This window comes from Salmo salar, chromosome ssa15 (genome assembly GCF_905237065.1).
Source record: "Salmo salar chromosome ssa15, Ssal_v3.1, whole genome shotgun sequence".
Lineage (NCBI taxonomy): Eukaryota > Metazoa > Chordata > Actinopteri > Salmoniformes > Salmonidae > Salmo > Salmo salar.
Window position 1 is genome coordinate 39,624,351 of NC_059456.1, and position 21,402 is coordinate 39,645,752.

General features: G+C 42.0%; 1 protein-coding gene across 1 annotated transcript in view; it reads left to right on the plus strand.

Moving 5' to 3' along the window:
* LOC106571406 (scavenger receptor class A member 5) overlaps positions 1–20,648 on the plus strand; it is an 87,739-nt gene extending 67,091 nt beyond the window's left edge. Inside the window, exons 8-9 of the mRNA XM_014144456.2 lie at positions 11,535–11,723; positions 17,681–20,648. Of these exons, the coding sequence (XP_013999931.2) occupies positions 11,535–11,723; positions 17,681–17,814 (323 nt within the window). The 3' untranslated portion in view covers positions 17,815–20,648. The remainder of the gene's footprint in view (positions 1–11,534; positions 11,724–17,680) is intronic.
* The last annotated feature ends 754 nt before the right edge of the window (positions 20,649–21,402 follow it).

Sequence of the window (21,402 nt, forward strand, 5' to 3'; positions counted from 1 at the left end):
TCTCTAGGAGACAGAGCGCGTCTCCTTCCTGAGCGGTATGACGGCTGTGTGGTCCCATGGTGTTAATACTTTCGCTCTATTGTTTGTACAGATGAACGTGGTACCTTCAGGCATTTGGCAATTGCTCCCAAGGATGAACCAGACATGTGGAGGTCTACAATTGTTTTTCAGAGGTCTTGGCTGATTTCTTTTGATTTTCCCATGATGTCAAGCAAAGAGGCACTGAGTTTGAATCTAAGCCTTGAAATACATCCACAGGTACACCTCCAATTGACTCAAATGATGTCAATTAGCCTATCAAAAGCTTCTAAATCCATGACATCATTTTCTGGAATTTTCCAAGCTGTTTAAAGGCACAGTCAACTTAGTGTATGTAAACTTCTGATCCACTGGAATTGTGATACAGTGAAATATAAATGAAATAATCTGTCTGTCAACAATTGTTGGAAAAATTACTTGTGTCATGCGCGAAGTAGATGTCCTAACCGACTTGCCAAAACTATAGTTTGTTTATCAAGAAATTTGTGGAGTGGTTGAAAAACGAGTTTAAATGACTCCAACCTAAGTGTATGTCAACTTCTGACTTCAACTGTATTCAATGAAAGCCTGAAGGGTTTAACAAGAGATGTTGAGGTCTTTATTTTCAGACTTACAGATCTCAATTAGAGATGACTTATAGAGTAAATGCTTGACCAAGTAGACAAACTCGACATGGGAGATTGTTTGTTAAATTGTCTGTCACGACTCCTGCCGAGGGTGACTCCTCTCCCTGTTCGGGTGGCGCTCGGCGGTCGTCGTCACCGGCCTACTAGCTGCCACCGATCCCTTTTTTCCTTTTCTGTTGGTTTTGTCTTGATTGTTTGCACCTGTGTATGATTAGTGTTTAGTTGAGTATTTAAGCCCGTTTCCCCACCTGTTCTGTGTGCGGGCTTACTTTCTGTTGTCGACTGTTGGTTATGCAGTGGTACGTGTTATTGGATCATTGTGTTTGTTGGATCACACCCAGTTGTGTTTTCGTGGGTGTACTTTTCTTTTACGGTGCAATTCATTAAAAGCCCGTTAGCAACTACTCCTGTTTCCTGCGCCTGACTCCACACCCACTACTGCAAATGTTCCATTGTCCTTATTCTGCAATAGGCTACAGCACAGTTTATCTTCTATCAATGCATAATTTCCAATCCCCCATATATGTTTTTCTTTGTAAATATACACTATCGTTCAAAAGTTTGGGGTCACTTAGAAATGTCCTTGTTTTTGAAAGAAATGCAAATGTTTTGTCCATTAAAATAACATCAAATGGATCAGAAATACAGTGTAGACATTGTTAATGTTGTAAATGACTTTTGTAGCTGGAAACGGCAGATTGTTTATGGAATATCTACATAGGTGTACAGAGGCCATTATCAGCAACCATCACTCCTGTCTTCCAATGGCACGTTGTGTTAGCCAATCCAAGTTTTACATTTTAAAAGGCTAATTGATCATTAGAAAGCCCTTTTGCAATTATGTTAGCACAGCTGAAAACTGTTGTTCTGATTAAAGAAGCAATAAAACTTTCCTTCTTAGACTAGTTGAGTATCTGGAGCATCAGCATTTGTTGGTTCGATTACAGGCTTAAAATGGCCAGAAACTAAGAAACTCATCAGTCTATACTTGTTCTGAGAAATGAAGGCTATTCCATGCGAGAAATTGCCAAGAAACTGAAGATCTGGTACAATGCTGTGTACTACTCACAGAACAGAACAGCGCAAACTGGCTCTCTCCAGAATAGAAAGAGGAGTGGGAGGCTCCAATGCACAACTGAGCAAGAGGACAAGTACATTAGAGTGTCTAGTTTGAGAAACAGACGCCTCACAAGTCCTCAACTGGCAGCTTCATTAAATAGTACCCGCAAAACACCAGTCTCAACAGTGAAGAGGTGACTCTGTGATGCTGGCCTTCTCGGCAGAGTTCCTCTGTTCTTTTGCCCATCTTAATCTTTTATTTTTATTGGCCAGTCTGAGATATGGCTTTTTCTTTGCAACTCTGCCTAGAAGGCCAGCATCCCGGAGTCGCCTCGTCACTGTCCGCTGTTGACGTTGAGACTGGTGTTTTGCGGGTACTATTTAATGAAGCTGCCAGTACATTTTAACAAACTGAAATATGACATTTCCGTAAGTATTCAGACCCTTTACTCAGTACTTTGTTGAAGCACCTTTGGCTGCGATTACAGTCTCAAGTGTTCTTGGGTATGACGCTACAAGCTTGGCACACCTGTATTTGGGAAGTTTCTTCCATTCTTCTCTGCACATCCTCTCTATCAGGTTGGATGGGTAGCGTCGCTGCACAGCTATTTTCAGTTCACTCCAGAGATGTTCGATCGGGTTCAAGTCCGGGTTCTGACTGGGCCACTCAAGGACATTCAGAGTCTTGTCCCGAAGCCACTCCTGCATTGTTTTGGCTGTGTGCTTAAGGTTGTTGTCCTTTTGGAAGGTGAACCTTCGCCCCAGTCTGAGGTCCTGAGAGCTCTTGAGCAGGTTTGCATCATTATCTCTCTGTACTTTGCTCTGTTCATCTTTCCCTTGACCCTGACAAGAAGTCTCCCAGTCCCTGCCGCTGAAAAACCTCCCCACAGCAAGATGCTGCCACCACCATGCTTCACCATAGGGATGGTGCCAGGTTTCCTCCAGACGTGATTCTTGGCATTCAGTTTCTATCTTGGTTTCATCAGACCAGAGAATCTTGTTTCTTATGGTCTGAGAGTATTTAGGTGCCTTTTGACAAACTCCAAGCAAGCTGTCATGTGCCTTTTACTGAGGAGTGGCTTCCGTCTGGCCACTCTACCATAAAGGCCTGGTTGGTGGAGTGCTGCAGAGATTGTTGTCCTTCTGGAAGGTTCTCCCATCTCCACAAAGGAACTCTGAAGCTCTGTCAGAGTGACCATCAGGTTCTTGGTCACCTCCCTGACCAAGGCCCTTCTCCAACGATTTCTCAGTTTGGCAGAAAAGAGTGTTGGTGGTTCCAAACCTCTTCAATTTAAGAATTATGGAGGTCACTGTGTTCTTGAGGACCTTCAATGCTGCAGTAATGTTTTGGTACCCTTCCCCAGATCTGTGCCTCGACACAATCCTGTCTCGGAGCTCTACGGACAATTCCTTTGACCGCATGGCTTGGTTTTTGCTCTGACATGCACTGTCAACTGTAGGACCTTATATAGACAGGTGTGTGTCTTTCCAAATAATGTCCAATAAATTGAATTTACCACAGGACTCCAGTCAAGTTGTAGAAACATCTTAAAGATGATCAACGGAAACAGGATGCACCTGAGCTCAATTTCAAGTCTCATAGCAAGGAGTCTGAATACTTACGTAAATAAAGTATTTGTTTTCTAAAAACCTGTTTTCATTTGTCATTATGGGGTATCGTGTGTAGATTGATGAGGATTTTTTTAATTTAGTCCATTTTAGAATAAGGCTGTAACGTAACAAAATGTGGAATAGAATGCACTATTTCAGAAAGTGACTTACCGCTTGCATGGCAATTTCGGACTGGGTAGAATTGATGTTCACAATCTCCTATCTGCAAGTTTAGCCAATGACATAACACCTTATTGACATCTGATTTGAACCAACCAATAAAAATACATAAACATTTAATACATAACAACCCTGTTACACACCTACAGCTGTATGGCTGTTTAATTTTAGTGATAATACAGTAGGTATGTGTATCTGGTTTGGCCTTGTAGGCTATTGAGCTGGATTAGGCATTTAGAAGAGCATGGACTTCTCCTTGTTAGTTCTGCTACCTACTGTAGACAGACCATTGTCCGCATTGCTCTGTTAATTACTCTGCTAATATGACCCTGGCTCTGGCCTAGCCTCATCACACCCCCATCAGAGATAACTTGGATATGCTTTTCTCCAGACAGATTGAAGTTTCCTGAGCCGTTACCAGAGTAATCCTTAATGGCAAAATGAAAGTTCCGGCTACATGTCTGTAGCAGACACGTTTTCAATCTGCCAGATTCTCGGCATGTCTCAGGCCAAGAGTAGAGCAGAGCTCAGGCTCAACATCTGCAACACATTATTGAGATGTTCCTGTCACGTTCTTGGAAATGAGCGGACCAGCGTGAGTATAGTTCCACATATTTATTTAAGTGAAACTAACAAAAACAAAATAACAAAACTTACAAAGACCGTGAGGACGTAGTGCCCAAACACACTAACAAACAATTAATATCCCACAAAACACAGGTGGGGAAATAACTACCTAAATATGATCCCCAATCAGAGGCAACGATAACCAGATGCCTCTAATTGGGAACCATATTAGCACCAACATAGAAATAGACATACTAGAACACCCCCTAGTCACGCCCTGACCTACTACACCATAGAGAACCAAGGGCTCTCTATGGTCAGGGCGTGACAGTAACACCCCCCCCCCACCCCCCACCCAAAGGTGCGGACTCCGGCCGCAAAACCTGAAACCAACTGGGGAGGGTAGGGGGGGTGATTAGTGTCGGTGGCGGCTCCGGTGCAGATCGTAGCCCCCGCCCAGACCCCGGATCCGGCCATCGCGCCGGGCTGAGTGCCGTGCCTGGACTGGGATTTGGCACAAAGGAAGACTCCGGCCATGGAGCTGGGTTGGACGCTGTGCCTGGACTGGGCACCAGCTTAAAGGAGGACTCCAGCCCTGGAGCTGGGTTGGACGCCGTGCCTGGACTGGGCACCGGCGCAAAGGAAGGCTCTGGCCTTGGAGCTGGACTGGACGCTGTGCCTGGACTGGGCCCTGGCGCAGAGGAAGGCTCCTGCCCTGGAGCTGGACTGGACGCCGTACCTGGACTGGGCATCAGCGCAGAGGAAGGCTCCCACCTTGGAGCTGGACTGGACGCCGTGCCTGGACTGAGCACTGGCGCAGAAGAAGGCTCCGGCCATGGAGCTGGACTGGACGCCATGCCTGGACTGGGCATCAGCACAGAGGAAGGCTCCGGCCTTGGAGCTGGACTGGACGCCTTGCCTGGAAGCTCCGGACCGTGGACCGTCGCAGGAGGTTCCGGACCGTGGACCGTCGTAGGAGGTTCCGGACCGTCGCAGGAGGTTCCAGACCGTGATACATTGCCGGAAGCTCTGGACTGGGAACCATCGCCGGAAGCTCTGGACTGGGAACCATCGCCGGAAGCTCTGGACTGGGAACCGTCGCCGGAAGCTCTGGACTGGGAACCGTCGCCGGAAGCTCTGGACTGGGAACCGTCGCCGGAAGCTCTGGACTGGGAACCGTCGCCGGAAGCTCTGGACTGGGAACCGTCGCCGGAAGCTCTGGACTGGGAACCGTCGCCGGAAGCTCTGGACTGGGAACCGTCGCCGGAAGCTCTGGACTGGGAACCTTCGCCGGAAGCTCTGGACTGTGAATGCGCACTGGAGGCCTAGTGCATGGAGCCGGTACAGGTGGCACCGGACTGGAGACATGCACTTCAGGGCGAGTGCGGGGAATAGGCACAGGACGTACCGGACTGGGCAGGTGCACTGGAGGCCTGATGCGTGGAGCCGACACAGGTTTCACCAGACTGTTAACCGGATCTTCTGGTCGAATTTTGAGAAGAACACACTTGCACATCATCTCTCTCATTTCTCTCTCTCCCCCAACTTCTCCATTGCCTCCCTGACAGTCCGTGGCTCAGCCGCCAGCTCCACGTGCCCCCCCCAAAAAATAATCTTGGGGTTTCTGTGGCCGTGGCCTGATAACACGCTCCTCCAGAGTTTGCCATTCAGGCTCTGGCACTCTCCTCGGCTCGACCGGCCACCCCTTGTGCCCCCCACAAAAAAAAAACTTGGGGTTGTCCTTGGGCTTTCTGTGGCCGCAAACCCTGGCGTCGTCGATGTCCTCCATTATTACCTTCCGTCTGCCGCCAAGGAAGGGTTTCGCATCCACCCATCACTTCTTCCCATGTCCAAAACTCCTTTACCTGGTGAACACGCTGCTTGGTCCTGGTTTGGTGGGATATTCTGTCACGTTCTTGGAAATGAGGGGACCAAGGCGCAGCGTGAGTATAGTTCCACATATTTATTTAAGTGAAACTAACAAAAACAAAATAACAAAACTTACAAAGACCGTGAGGACGTAGTGCCCAAACACACTAACAAACAATCAATATCCCACAAAACATAGGTGGGGAAATAACTACCTAAATATGATCCCCAATCAGAGGCAACGATAACCAGCTGCCTCTAATTGGGAACCATATTAGCACCAACATAGAAATAGACATACTAGAACACCCCCTAGTCATGCCCTGACCTACTACACCATAGAGAACCAAGGGCTCTCTATGGTCAGGGTGTGACAGTTCCTGTGTTCTTCTCGAGTGTATCCTCCAGATTCATATTCAGCCATTTGAGCCCGACGTTATTAATCTCTTATTAAGGTAAATAAAGGCTAGTTGAGTCAGAGTACATATTCCAATGAGAGGTACTAATCGTTTTCAACGCCTTCTCCTGCCCTGACAAGACCACAAGGCAAATGTCACTTCAATCTTGTTAAAAGTGAGGTTTTGTTTTGTTTTATTTTCACAGTAATGGAAAAATAACAAAATTGACAAAGTTAAAGATGTTTGGCTTGTTGCTCAATGGATTTATTAGTCTACATGAAAATGACAAACAATGCTTTCAACAAACTTATTGAAAAAAAGCATGTGTTCACTAATTAAAGACAATAACCATACTGGGCCCGGTTTCCTACAAGCATTTTAATACTAAGTTCATTGTTAGAACCTTCGTAGGAGCATCATTAAATCTCTGAGATGATTCCCAAAACCATCGTTATTAACGTTGCACTTGAAAACGCTCATAATCCAACGCCTGGCTCAGACCATTCGTAGAACTGTTAAGTGGGCTCCCGAGAGACGCAGTGGTCTAAGGCACTGCATCTCAGGGCTAGAGGCGTCAGTACAGACACCCTGGTTCCATTCCAGGCTGTATCACAGCGGTCTAAGGCACTGCATCTCAGTGCTAGAGGCATCAGTACAGACCCTGGTTCGATTCTAGGTTGTATCACAACTGGCCGTGATTGGGAGTCCCATAGGGTGGTGCACAATTGGCCCAGCGTCGTCTGGGTTAGGGTTTGGCCGGGGTAGGCCGTCATTGTAAATAATAATTAGTTCTTAACATATTTGCCTAGTTAAATAAAGTTAAATAAATCATTAAAAGCGCATTGTTAAATGCTTTTTCGCCCTCAGAATATCTCCGCTAATCATAGAATCACATGGCTTATCCGTCTCTCTGTGACCGCCGATAACTTCAGAACAAAGTTGACTACAAATACAAAGTTGCCAATGTCTTTGCAATTGATACAAACAAGAGACGTCTAAAAAGATGCTTCAAATGAAACCAAGCCATGGTAAAAATTGTTACATACAGGATCACTACAATACATACGTAAGTACAATACTGTAGTGCTGGCCATCCAGTCACGTATGCTCACGGACAACACGACAATCACCACAATGCATTACTGTAAAATACAATACACGATTACAATACAGGTGGAAGATGTACGTATGATATTTTTTTTATATGTATATTAGGATCCCCATTAGCTGACGTCAACGGTGACAGCTAGTCTTACTGGGGTCCGACACATAACGAAAATTACATTACAGACAAAATACTTTACAATTTATTGCCATCCCCATCAGCGAACCACCCTCCTTCAGGCCATGGATGAGGCATACAATGATTTCAAACCAGACCTGTTAGGCTTAGATTCGCAATGCCAAAAGTTTTTTCCCCAGGTGCATGAACAATGAGGATATTTTTCTGCGACTTTGATGAAAACATATGGACAAATGATCAAGATAAGGCTCAAATTAGTGCCTGCTAAACATTTTTTCTTTCTTTCATTAATTTTTTTGGATTATACTGTGAAAGATGCCTTCGATGATCACACCTTTGATCACACATGGGATAGAAATGATGGAAATGTGATGTTTAGTCATTTTTAATGGGTAGTGCTAGTGTAGTACTTAATGTGAAAACAGTGTAATGTACTGTAATTTACAGTACTGTAGCATACTACATTCAAAGGACAATTATGAATCATGTATCTTACATTTTTTGCTGTTGGATTAACTGGTTGTTAAAAGAACTACCGTTATACACTGCTCAAAAAATAAAGGGAACACTAAAATAACACATCCTAGATCTGAATGAATGAAATAATCTTATTAAATACTTTTTTCTTTACATAGTTGAATGTGCTGACAACAAAATCACACAAAAATAATCAATGGAAATCCAATTTATCAACCCATGGAGGTCTGGATTTGGAGTCACAGTCAAAATTAAAGTGGAAAACCACACTACAGGCTGATCCAACTTTGATGTAATGTCCTTAAAACAAGCCAAATGAGGCTCAGTAGTGTGTGTGGCCTCCACGTGCCTGTATGACCTCCCTACAACACCTGGGCATGCTCCTGATGAGGTGGCGGATGGTCTCCTGAGGGATCTCCTCCCAGACCTGGACTAAAGCATCTGCCAACTCCTGGACAGTCTGTGGTGCAACGTGGCGTTGGTGGATGGAGCGAGACATGATGTCCCAGATGTGCTCAATTGGATTCAGGTCTGGGGAACAGGCGGGCCAGTCCATAGCATCAATGCCTTCCTCTTGCAGGAACTGCTGACACACTCCAGCCACATGAGGTCTAGCATTGTCTTGCATTAAGAGGAACCCAGAGCCAACCGCACCAGCATATGGTCTCACAAGGGGTCTGAAGATCTCATCTCGGTACCTAATGGCAGTCAGGCTACCTCTGGCGAGCACATGGAGGGCTGTGCGGCCCCCCAAAGAAATGCCACCCCACACCATGACTGACCCACCGCCAAACCGGTCATGCTGGAGGATGTTGCAGGCAGCAGAACGTTCTCCACGGTGTCTCCAGACTCTGTCACGTCTGTCACATGTGCTCAGTGTGAACCTGCTTTCATTTGTGAAGAGCACAGGGCGCCAGTGGCGAATTTGCCAATCTTGGTGTTCTCTGGCAAATGCCAAACGTCCTGCACGGTGTTGGGCTGTAAGCACAACCCCCACCTGTGGACGTCGGGCCCTCATACCACCCTCATGGAGTCTGTTTCTGACCGTTTGAGCAGACACCTGCACATTTGTGGCCTGCTGGAGGTCATTTTGCAGGGCTCTGGCAGTGCTCCTCCTGCTCCTCCTTGCACAAAGGCGGAGGTAGCGGTCCTGCTGCTGGGTTGTTGCCCTCCTACGGCCTCCTCCACGTCTCCTGATGTACTGGCCTGTCTCCTGGTAGCGCCTCCATGCTCTGGACACTACGCTGACAGACACAGCAAACCTTCTTGCCACAGCTCGCATTGATGTGCCATCCTGGATGAGCTGCACTACCTGAGCCACTTGTGTGGGTTGTAGACTCCGTCTCATGCTACCACTAGAGTGAAAGCACCGCCAGCATTCAAAAGTGACCAAAACATCAGCCAGGAAGCATAGGAACTGAGAAGTGGTCTGTGGTCACCACCTGCAGAACCACTCCTTTATTGGGGGTGTCTTGTTAATTGCCTATAATTTCCACCTGTTGTCTATTCCATTTGCACAACAGCATGTGAAATGTATTGTCAATCAGTGTTGCCTCCTAAGTGGACAGTTTGATTTCACAGAAGTGTGATTGACTTGGAGTTACATTGTGTTGTTTAAGTGTTCCCTTTATTTTTTGGAGCAGTATATTTATTTTTTGCTTTGGTACTATGTTCACAAGTATGTGTTGAATTTTCTAAACTCCAAACCGGTAACACTTGTAACACAGCCAGTCTTACATTCAAAACCTTTCATTGTGCATTCATTTTGTTTGTAGACATCTTTCACCAAATATAAGTTTAATGTGAAATATAATGAATACATTGTTTTAATCACCAAAACACAACATAATTGTCACGGTTGTCGTAGGGTTTAGACCAAAACGCAGAGGGAAAATGTATACTCATCTTCTTTTATTAAAGGATAAAGAAGGAAAAACCAAAACGTATACAAAAAACACAACGACAAAGAACAGGCCAGTAAGGCACAAAGCTATACCCAGCAACAATCTCCCACAAAATCCCATGACAAAACACATACCTATTTATAGGACCTTCAATTAGAGGCAACGATAGACAGCTGCCTCCAACTGAAGGCCCCAACACCTATTAACTAAACATAGAAATAGAAACTAGACTAAACATAGAACTAAACTAACATAGAACAATAACCAAAACCCTGGACTAATTAATCAAATACCCCTCTACATAAACAACCACCCCGAACCATATAAATCAAATACCCCCTCTACATGAACACATACACAAACACACCCTGAACCACATAAAACAAATACCCCCTGCCATGTCCTGACCCAACTACAATAACAAATAACCCCTATTACTGGTCAGGATGTGACAATAATGATGTCTTCTCAATATACAGTTTTAATTTTGGATACATCTTTACTGTATAGGGGTTGCATTTCATTTTTTTCTTTCTTTTTGGGAGGGGGGACTTTCTGGATTATTTGCAAATTGGTAATGTATTGCATTGATATTGTATTACTGCACTGTAGGAGCTAGAAAAGTAAGCATGTCACTGCACCTGCTGTAACATCTGCTAATCTGTGTACACAACCAATGCACTTGAATTTAATTAGTTACATACAGTACATCTCTGAACTTGTCAATATCAGATTTTTTTCAATTTACTGTGAATTTAAATCATATTAGTCATCATCATAGCAGTACTTTTGAGTATGCAGTATATCATATTTATGTTTCTAATTTACAGTCATACATTTTCATGATGTAGTTCTCATAATCTGTACTAGACAAGCCAGTTGGCATGTTAAACCTACAGGTTTACCAAACGGTTAGGTGATCATCAATTAAGAGCAATTGGGTTAAGTAATAGTACAAGTAATAGTACTCTTTAACAAAGAGAAAAGAATCATATCAAAAGTAATGTGAGAATTGCATTGTGAAAGGCAATTACTTTATATGAACAGGTATTGCAATGTGAAACATGTATTTCTAGATGAAACAGTGATTACGTTTGGTGAAAAAGTGACTGTATGATTTTGTGTCTTATACTTAATCAATTGAAAATGTGCTTACAGTTTTGAAACAACTGCTTTTTGATTATCTGTTTTGAGTTTTGTACTAACAGTTGTGAAAATGTACAACATACTTGAGGAAATTGCACCAAAGCGATAAAAATGTACAAGATGTAATTATGTTGTGTTTTGGTGATTAAACCAACGTGTGGTGAAAGATGTCTACAAACAAAATGAATGCACAAAAGTAATACACTGAGTTAAGCCATCTCAACCTTATCTGTGGTCTATGAACCCCTCAGCATCCCTTGTCTAACCACCATTCATGTCTCTCTCTCCTGCTGTGTGTGTGTGTGTGTGTGTGTGTGTGTGTGTGTGTGTGTGTGTGTGTGTGTGTGTGTGTGTGTGTGTGTGTGTGTGTGTGTGTGTGTGTGTGTGTGTGTGTGTGTGTGTGTGTATGTTTCAGTGGACGAGACACTGGTGAGACTGGTGAATGGATCAGGCCCTCACGAGGGGAGAGTGGAGGTGTTCCACGAGAGGCGCTGGGGAACGGTGTGTGACGACGTCTGGGACAAGAAGGACGGTGATGTGGTCTGCAGGATGCTTGGCTACACAGGGGCCTTCGAGATCCATAAAACAGGCCGATTTGGACAAGGTAACTCAGCTAGCACATTTGGTTCCTTGGAAGTTGAGGGAATGTAAGTTTAGCTTTACTTTACTTTACTGACTTCATTGTCCCCATGGGGAAATTTTGTTGCAGTGTCATGTACACGTTTAAAGTGGTGTTTAAACACAAAACAAATTGACAATACAACTTTCATAACAGTTACAGTACATACCAATAAAAAGAGACTAGCCTGCTGGCCTTACTGAGTCGATAGGTACATTAGCCCGAGCTATTTCGGAGGGATATCACACCTGGCACAAATGATTGTCTAGCTCTGTTTTTCCTGCCGAGGGGTGCCCTATACCTGTGTCCAGAGGGGAGTAGTTCAAAGTCCGGGTACACGGGGTGGCTTGGGTCGAAAATGATTTAGATTTTGGGTCTAAAATTATTTAGATTTTTAGTTTCCCATTAGTTCTGAGAACGAAGCCATACGTTTCCTGAACGGTAAAACTGAAGGTTTTTAAACGTTCTGAGAACAGATGTAAAAATGTTGCCTGTTCCTGGAACGTACATTTTTAGGTTGCAGGGAGATTCTGATAACGTTTTACTATGGTCCCCTGAAAGTTTTCCTCTGAGGTTTTATTAACGTTCTGAGAATGAAAAAGATAGGTTATTTTGAGGTTTTTGAATAACTTCCTTAAAACTTTCACTGAATGTTTCAATAAGACTTTATAAGACTGCTAGATTAGTTTGGGTTAACTGTTTTGAACTCCAAGCACAGATAGGACACATGGAAATGAATTTGCTTAGGCATTAATCATGCAAAACATTTCTGTATTATTGTGGCATGGCTTCAGTGAGATTCAAACCTTTGATCTTCTGTTCTCTAACCATGGAATTAGCTCACTGTGACACCAGGATGGAGCATCAGGAGTTGTAACAGAAATAATTTCCCCATCGTTTCATTCTGAACAAAACCATTATTCTTTTTGTTGCGTTCCACTGTTACGACCTGCAAAATAAAGTTTTGAACTGGTTCGAACCCAAAAAAAGTACCTGTTTATATCGTTCCTTTCTGTTCCTTTTTAAACCTCTGAAATCTATATATTTTTTTTACATTAGCTCGAGATTAATTTACTTCACCAATCAGTGCAGATAGTGCAGCTTGCTATGGAGCGGGCAAACTCTAGTTATTTTAGCCTAAGCAGCCGATAGTGCCTGGGTGCTATCAGCTGCCTAGGCTATAGTTGTTTACATGCACAATGGACCACCAAGTGTAGTGAGCGAGATCCGACTGAAATTTTGCAGGTGGGGAGAGAGCGAGAGAGGGTGGAGGAGGAGGCTTGGCTTGAAGTGCTGGGCATCTTGTTATGACATGCAATATCTGAATTAGGCCTACGGAGGAGAGGCTTCTATGGAGGAACTTTGAATGTCTTTGAACTTCCAAGAGTTGGACCAGACCTAGCTAGCTAAATGCCTTGTGTGTGAGAGAGAGGCACCAGAATTTAAAACAGTTAATAAATCCAATGTGAAACGTGATAACTATAATGCCCGTAACTAGCATTGGAAAAGTTCATCCATTCTTCTCCAATGAAACATCTCTCCCTAATTTCTGAATCACGCTGGTAAATTCAGTAGGCTACAGTTTAAGCTTCGGAGGGGGAGGGGCACGTTGCCTACACACACACACATACTGGCAAAGATTTTCAGCTAGCAGGCAGACACTGGAATAAGTTTCTAAGTGACAGAGTGAGGGCTTTGGCATAGGCACCTTGTTGCGTTATTTGTGGAACAAAAACAATATGCCTGCAATGTAAAACAATGTTATTAACTAGTTACCATGCTTTTAAAAATAATGGTTCTGTTCCGGAACAGTATAGATCACTTTTGTTCCCATTTCTGATTCTGTTCATCAAATGTTTTTGTTCTTTTCAGGTTTTCTGTTCTGTTCCCAGAAACGGTTCCAACCCCTGGCTAGCATGCCATGTTTTTTTTACTCATACAAAGCAATTCATTTTAGTCTATTCAAACAGACCCCATTTCATAGGAAACAAGCTCTCATTCAGATCAGGGTCATTTAGTGGACCTGAATACACTTAATAAGATAGAGGATAGAGAGAGTTTTGTTGACGCTGAGAAAGGAATGTATATGTTTTTAAATAACATTCTTAGAACGTTCCTTGAACGTTACTAATGTTTTCTTGTGGTTTTTACATTTTACAGAAAGGTTTTTTCATGTTCTGAAAACATGACTTTAAATAGAACCATGTGGAAACCGGCAGAAAACATTATGCTAAATACTGAAATTCCCATTGAAGAACGTTGTTTCTTAACGTTCTCAGAACAAATTGAGAACGGAACATTACTTTAAATAGAACCATGAGGAAACCTGGTGGAAACGTTATGCTTAAATATTGAAATTCCCACAGGAGAATGTTGTTTTTTAATGTTCTCTGAACAATTTGAGAACATTCCCAATGTCAAGCCAGTTGGAGAACATTCCTAGAACTGTAATGTAATCAAATGTAAACATGTTTGAACTTTTAGGAAACGTTCTGTTAAAGTAATGAAATACCAAGAAAATAACGGTATTTTGTCAAGTTCCTTAAATGTGCTGAAAATGTTCCAAAGCCAAACAACTATCCTGCATAATTCCCAGAACGTTGTCGGAAGGTTGTATGCAAAATAACCATAGGACAACCACACTCTCACCAAGCTCTAAGAAAAATATGGCTCTCAGAACGTTATGTGCTAGCTGGGAAGCCACTTTGCAGTTTATCTCCATCTAGTTAGGAACTAACTACAGTACAGACTGTGATAAATGTGTTTCAGGGAGTTGGATTATGATTTTTATCATTTGTTTTTGTAATTGTACTTTTTTATGATGGGTATTAGTGCACACAGCAGTAGAATACTACTGAGATTCATATAAGTTTATATGGAAAAATCGTAGGAGCCAGATGCCATCAAAAAAGTCCCAGTGGTAATATCTGTTTCCTCTATGACCTTTTTTCAACAACTATCATTACGTCACACACACACACACACACACACACACACACACACACACACACACACACACACACACACACACACACACACACACACACACACACACACACCTCTGTTCGGTCCAATCAACATGTTATGGTGTATTAATATGATTTGTTTCTGGGAATACTAATTCCAAGAGCCATGCTTTAAATGTATTATAATTCACATTGGCTTTTGAGGGCGTATGTTATTTGAGGACAAATTAAACAATTGTAAATGTGTCTTTCATAGACCCCATTTGTGAAGCTACATTTAGTCAAATTTTTCCAATTGATTTACTCTTGACAAATATCTTTGATGTGATATATCAATAATTAAGTTAGAGACGACATTGTACATCACTGCATGGTCAGTCCAATAAATAATTCTGAAAAGAAGTGTTAAGATCTGGGGTAAACCAGTTTAGGAGGTATGTCTTGTTAAAATAAACCCAACAGTAATGCATCAGCCTCTGAAAATCTGTGCTGAATGTACACTATACTATACCGGCCCTGGCCAAGTTTTCTTTTCAAGTTTGCTTCATGTTCATGCTGCACTCAAGATGTTTCAGTTATTCAATGTAATGTAGTTGGTTGTGCTACGACTTGGAGTCTCCTCTTTAGCACTTTATGGTGCTAAATGTGGTAGAAAGACCTTCGAGCAGAACTCTGATCATACACACTGTGTTTGCCAACATTCAAAGGGAAAATATTGCTCACACTTAAAGTTCAGAATGTTTTTGTGAACAAACGGATAGAGTAGATTGACAGTAGGCCAGGCCTTTGTGATTGTGGTCCGTCCTCGACAATACCGTTGGTCATAAAGTATATGGAAAACAATATGGTATGATATTTACTTACACATCCTGTTCTTAAACATGAGAGGGACAGGACTCATTTTAACATTAGGGATACTACTTCTTTGGAGCCAAGACACACAACGATCGATAAAATTGCTGAAATTGAGACATTGCTACCAAACAACACAAAGAATTCTCATTACAGACTTCTACTTATATGCTATATCAGACCAGCCCTGACGTTAAACAGTTTGATGGTCTAGTCTGCTGGCTCCAACTAGAGCAGGATATATTGATATTATATTGGCCTCTAATGGTCTTTCATCAAGTCTGTCTATGAATCCTCTCACCCGTACACAGCCTCTGATTGGTCTATGGAAGGAGGCCCTCATGCATATCTGTAAACTCTCATCATAGAGTAAAATAAATGAACGTCTGATTCAGGTTTATAAAAACCATATTGTGCTTTTTGTGCTTGTTATTTTGTCAGCATTCAAATATAACCCTGAAGAAATCTGATTCAAATGTGGAGTAAGACAGACATGCTTATACTAATGTAACTCTGTGGGAACCTTTGTTGGGACACAGACATTCATATGACATATTGCATCTTAAAAACATATATTATGTGGATTGGTTTGATATACTGTATATATAGTTTATCTGTGTGGTTTTCTTGCATGTATATTAGACCTTGTTGTGATAGATCAAACCAGGTTGGGTTATGTTAGGCATATATTTAAGATCCTATGTCTTTGATTTATGTTAGTGAACTTCTCAAACCTGCTTATCTGGCAAGTAAGGTAATTTAGATCGCAAAAAGAGCACAGTGGTAGATCAATAGACAGAGTGTAAAACCATCCAGCCCTCAAGCACACAAATGCATTCCCATCAGATTTACATACCGATTGATGACGTGACCTTTCTTCTCAAAGCGCATGATGAATTCATTGTCCCAAGTTTACCATTGTAACTCCAAACTCATCATGAACAATGGAATTCCTAAGGTGCATTTATACATTGTATATTCATTTTGCACATCATTCTTCAGACAGCAACAATTCATTAAGCCATCCTGGAGATCTTGACTGGGTCTTGAAATAATTTTAATTTGGATCAAGAAGCAGGCGCTGGGGGGTGGTGTCATGTTTGTTTGTCGGCCTCCCGGCTCTGTCTTCAATGTAATTGGTACAACAATAAACCCAGTTTCAGACAGAGGTTCCATGCCAGAGGTCCCCTCTGGTGGTGCTTAGCTACCCTAGCTGATGCCTGTGGACGGGGCAGAGGAGAGAGGAGAGGCTTGCTCCAGTCTCCAGAACCTCTGTGTTTGTGGAGACACGGCGTGTTCTCATCCCTCTGCCAGATATCTGCCTCACATTAACGCTTCCAAGAGCTCTCAGAGGAGACTGGTGTGATGAATTACTCAGCAGACTGAGGAGCTAGGAGAGGAGCCTGAGTATGGCCAGACCAGACTCTGCTATCACAGTCTCTTCACTTCAGATAAAGGCTGTGATTAGAGAGGAGAAAGAATAGAACATCAGAGCCTGATACTTGGCTGCCCCCATGCAACTCCCTTTTTAACCTCAGCTGTCAGAGCAGCTTACTGATCACTGTACCTGTACATAGCCAATCTGTAAATAGCACACCCAACTACCTCAGCCCCATATTATTACTTACCCTCTTGCTGTTTTGCACCCCGGTATCTCTACTTGCACATCATCATCTGCACATCCATCACTCCGGTGTTAATGCTAAATTGTAATTATTTCGCCTCTATGACCTATTTATTGCCTACCTCCCTACTCTTCTACATTTGCACACACTGTACATAGATTTTTTTCTATTGTGTTATTGACTGTACATTTGTTTATGTGTAACTCTGTGTTGTTTGATTTTGTCGCTCTGCTTTGCTTTATCTTGGCCAGGTCACAGTTGTAAATGAAAACTTGTTCTCAACCTACCTGGTTAAATAAAGATGAAATAAAAAAATATGAAAAATGTATTTGAAAAAATCCTCTAAATCCCTCCTTTATAATCTCAGTTGAAAACCATATGTTTCTGTAACTACTGGAGTGATGTGCACTGTCAGGTAAATCTTGACTAAAGTGTTTCTGCTCTCTCTCTCTCTCTCTGTCATTAATATACAAATATATCTCCCTGTCTATTTCTACAGGTACTGGGCTCATCTGGATGGATGATGTGGCCTGTGTTGGGAATGAGGACACCATCCACCAGTGCAAGTTCTCAGGCTGGGGCAAGACTAACTGTGGGCACGTGGAGGATGCGGGGGTGACATGCAACACCTAACACCCACCATTTTAACTCCCACTGAGTTCAGTTTTAAACTGCAGAGTTAAATTGCAGATGACAGGCAGCGTGAGGTAGAGCAGAGGGGCTGCATTCTGATGCCCTACACCCACTCACTGCTGTGGGCAACTGATTTGACTTCAGACCCCTTTAGGGCCTATTGGCCGACTTTGTCCACGTAAAGTATGTTTAACAATAGCTGAACTAGATTCAGTGCCTATAACGGACCAACTTAAAAAATGGTCAGTCACAAATGTTTGTCCAATTGTTGACAGATGAAGCGATTACAAAGAAAATAAAGGGAACTAATGTCATTTGAAATAGATGTATGGCTTGGCCCCAGTACGATTGATTGGTTTGTGTCTGTCGATTTTACCATTTCTGTCTGTGGAGCCAAGCATTGGTTTTTATCATCATGACTTAGAGTCTCTCTCTCTCTTTCATTCTTCTCCCTTCAACTGGCTAATTTTGATTATGTTAGAGCGCAGCCAAAAATGCCTCTTTCTTCATCGACAATTGCAGGGGCGGTTTGGAGACTAACGCTTGGTTTATGTATGGAAACCAGGACTAAAGTAAGACAAATTACAGCCTGAGATGGCTTTTTATATTTTGGGAAACATTTTATGAAATGGTAAAACATGTACAACGACTTGAGGTTTATCACAGGAAAAGAAACAGGGAAATATAGATTATCGTGTGAAATAAACAAAACCAACCGCTGACGTAATACACTTTCAAATGTAAATCAAGTGTTGCCATGAGCATGATATTTTTTATCATAGATTTCTGTAGATGAGCCTAGACAAATATTGCTTTGGGATAAGCAAAAATATGTGCTGAGGTCCTGAGGACTAGGTTTGATACACTCTGAGCCATATGCATCTGGACTATCTCTCAGTATTTCATTTGGAGCATTGAAGCAGCTCCCCTTTAGACATGGTCCTCACTTTCATCCACTGGGGTTCATGCTCAGACAAGTGCTATTGAGGTGTTATAGAGTGCTATAGAGCAGTGGAGGTTGGTGGGAGGAGCTATAGGAGGGCAGGCTCATTGTAATGGTTGGAATGGAATAAATGGAGCGGTATCGAAGACATCAAACATATGGAAACCACATTTTTGACAACGAGCCCATAGCTCCTCCCACCAGCCTCCAGTGCTATAGAGTTTTCTGGTTCGAATACCTGAGCCGACAAGGTGAAGAATCTGTAGATGTGCCCTTGAGCAAGGCACTTGACCCTAATTTGCTCCAGGGGAGCCATACTACTATTGCTGATCCTGTAAAACAACACATTTCACTGCACCTATCTGGTGTATGTGACAATTGTCAAAGATAACACCTTACCCTCTTTGTATATTTTCACTCAGATTGGGAAAGGTCCTTAAACAGAAAAGAAACTATACAAAATATTTTCTATTGGAATTCTTCAGAATTATTTTCATAGAAAGGAAATATTCTGGTTTTGTAGAAATACATATTCCTACAGTATGTGATCATTACTATTATAATCCACTCTCAAATATTCAGCTAGGGTACAGTTAGTCTGTGAACATAAGAGGTAATTTTTGCATGGATCTTCAACTGTTCTGTAAATTCATCACTGTCATGCAATGCTTTTTCATGGACAAGGGCGCAGCCTGCACACAATTTTGATTTGTATAACAGAGACCACAAACCCAGGTTTCCACTTTAGGAACATACTATCAAATACCAGGATGCTATTATTGCTACAGTATGTGAAGTCAAGATTGGTTGATTTATTATACCATGGTACCCCTGTAACTCTAACCACCACTTTTATTGGACAAGATTTAATAAGGACTTTCGAGGAGTGTAAATATCTGTTTATCGATTGTGCTGGTCATAACACCCAGCCCACATGAAAAAATACTTCAGTTTACTATAGAACACTACAGCACTTACTATAAAATTCTGTAGTAAACTGTAATACTGTATAATACTATACTACACTGCAACATCCCTCAACTATGTGTGGTAGTACTTACTAGAGTATGTTGGAATATACCGTAGAATACTATAGTAAATACTACAGTATTATCCGCAAAGAAAACACTGTAGTAATTACTACTCCTATTTCTACAATTTATCTTCTTAAAATGTGATTTTAAACCTAACTGTAACTTTAACCCTAACCTTAAACACACTGCTAACCTTATACCTAACCTTAAATTTAGATAATGAAGCAATTCTTTTTTTTCATAGATTTTTTACGTTACAGCCAATTTTGACTTTGTGGGTATGGTAACTAGTGGAAAACATTCCCCTCCCCCATATTCCAATTTGTGCCACCCATAAGTGAGAAACCTACATGCCAAGTATAGACCATATATTGTGTTACCTATGGGTTATAGAAAAGAGCAGAAGTGCTGAATTATCAGTTTAAACCCCGGTCCCAACTACGTTCAGGTTATTGAAAAGGTGATCTTTTCAGTACTTGTCCAGTAGATTTCCTCAAGGACAAAGCCTCCACTTATGTCAAAGATGATAAAACAAAAACACAATAGTAAATACTACAGTAATCTCTTAAAAAGCACTACATTAAAAACTGTAGTATATACTACAGTTTTATTTTACTACAGTATTTATACTATAGTTAACTGTACATATACAGTATACTAGAGTGAATATTACAGTAGTCTGCAAAACACTACAGTGAATACTATAGTATTTATACCATAGTATAGTATTTTTTCATGTAATATAAAATGTTTAAATAAATACAATGAATATGTGACAATAATATTTCATATGTTCATTAGATAATACTTTTAACTTGATATGTACTGCTGAAAGAATAAAATGGTACTCATTTGTTTATGTGGACATTTATTTTTATTAAAATGAGGTTAGAGGCAATTCAGTAGAAAGCGAAGTAATCCTATCCCATACTATAGCTACAGTAGTGTTTCCCAAACTCGATCCTCAGGACCTCAAGGGTTTTTGCCCTAACACTACACAGCTGATTCAAATTATCAACGCTTGATGATTATTTGAATCAACTGTATAGTCCATCGGCAAAAGCCAAAACACGCACCCCTTAGGGTCCCGAAGACGGTGTTTGGGAAACCCTGCTGTAGCTACATTAAGAAAACAGGTGAAGATGGAGAGAGGAAGTTGGGCATGGCATCTCTGGATTGACAACTGAGAAACAATTACCTTAAATGTGGTTCCACATGGAGGACGGATATAGAAATGACTGCTGGAGAATCACCTGATAACTCAGCATATGGTGAGCCTAGTGCAGGGGAAGGAAGCAGTGTTACTGAAGAGCTGCAGGTACTGCAGGATTTTGTTCCAACTAGGCACCACACCTGATCAACTGAGCTAATTGATCAGTTCAGTGACTGCCTAAATTTAACACACCTGGTCTTCCAGGTCGGTTACATAAAAAACATGAAGTCCCTGCGGCACTCCAGGACTAGGGTTGCTTACCCCTGGCCTAGTGAGAACAAAGACCCCGAATCATGAGTGAGGGGAAGATGCGTTTAATCAACATGTTTGAACTTTTATTGGAGGATTTTTTTAGCAGGTAATAGCACATATTTCATTTTATCATGTCAAATGTTTGG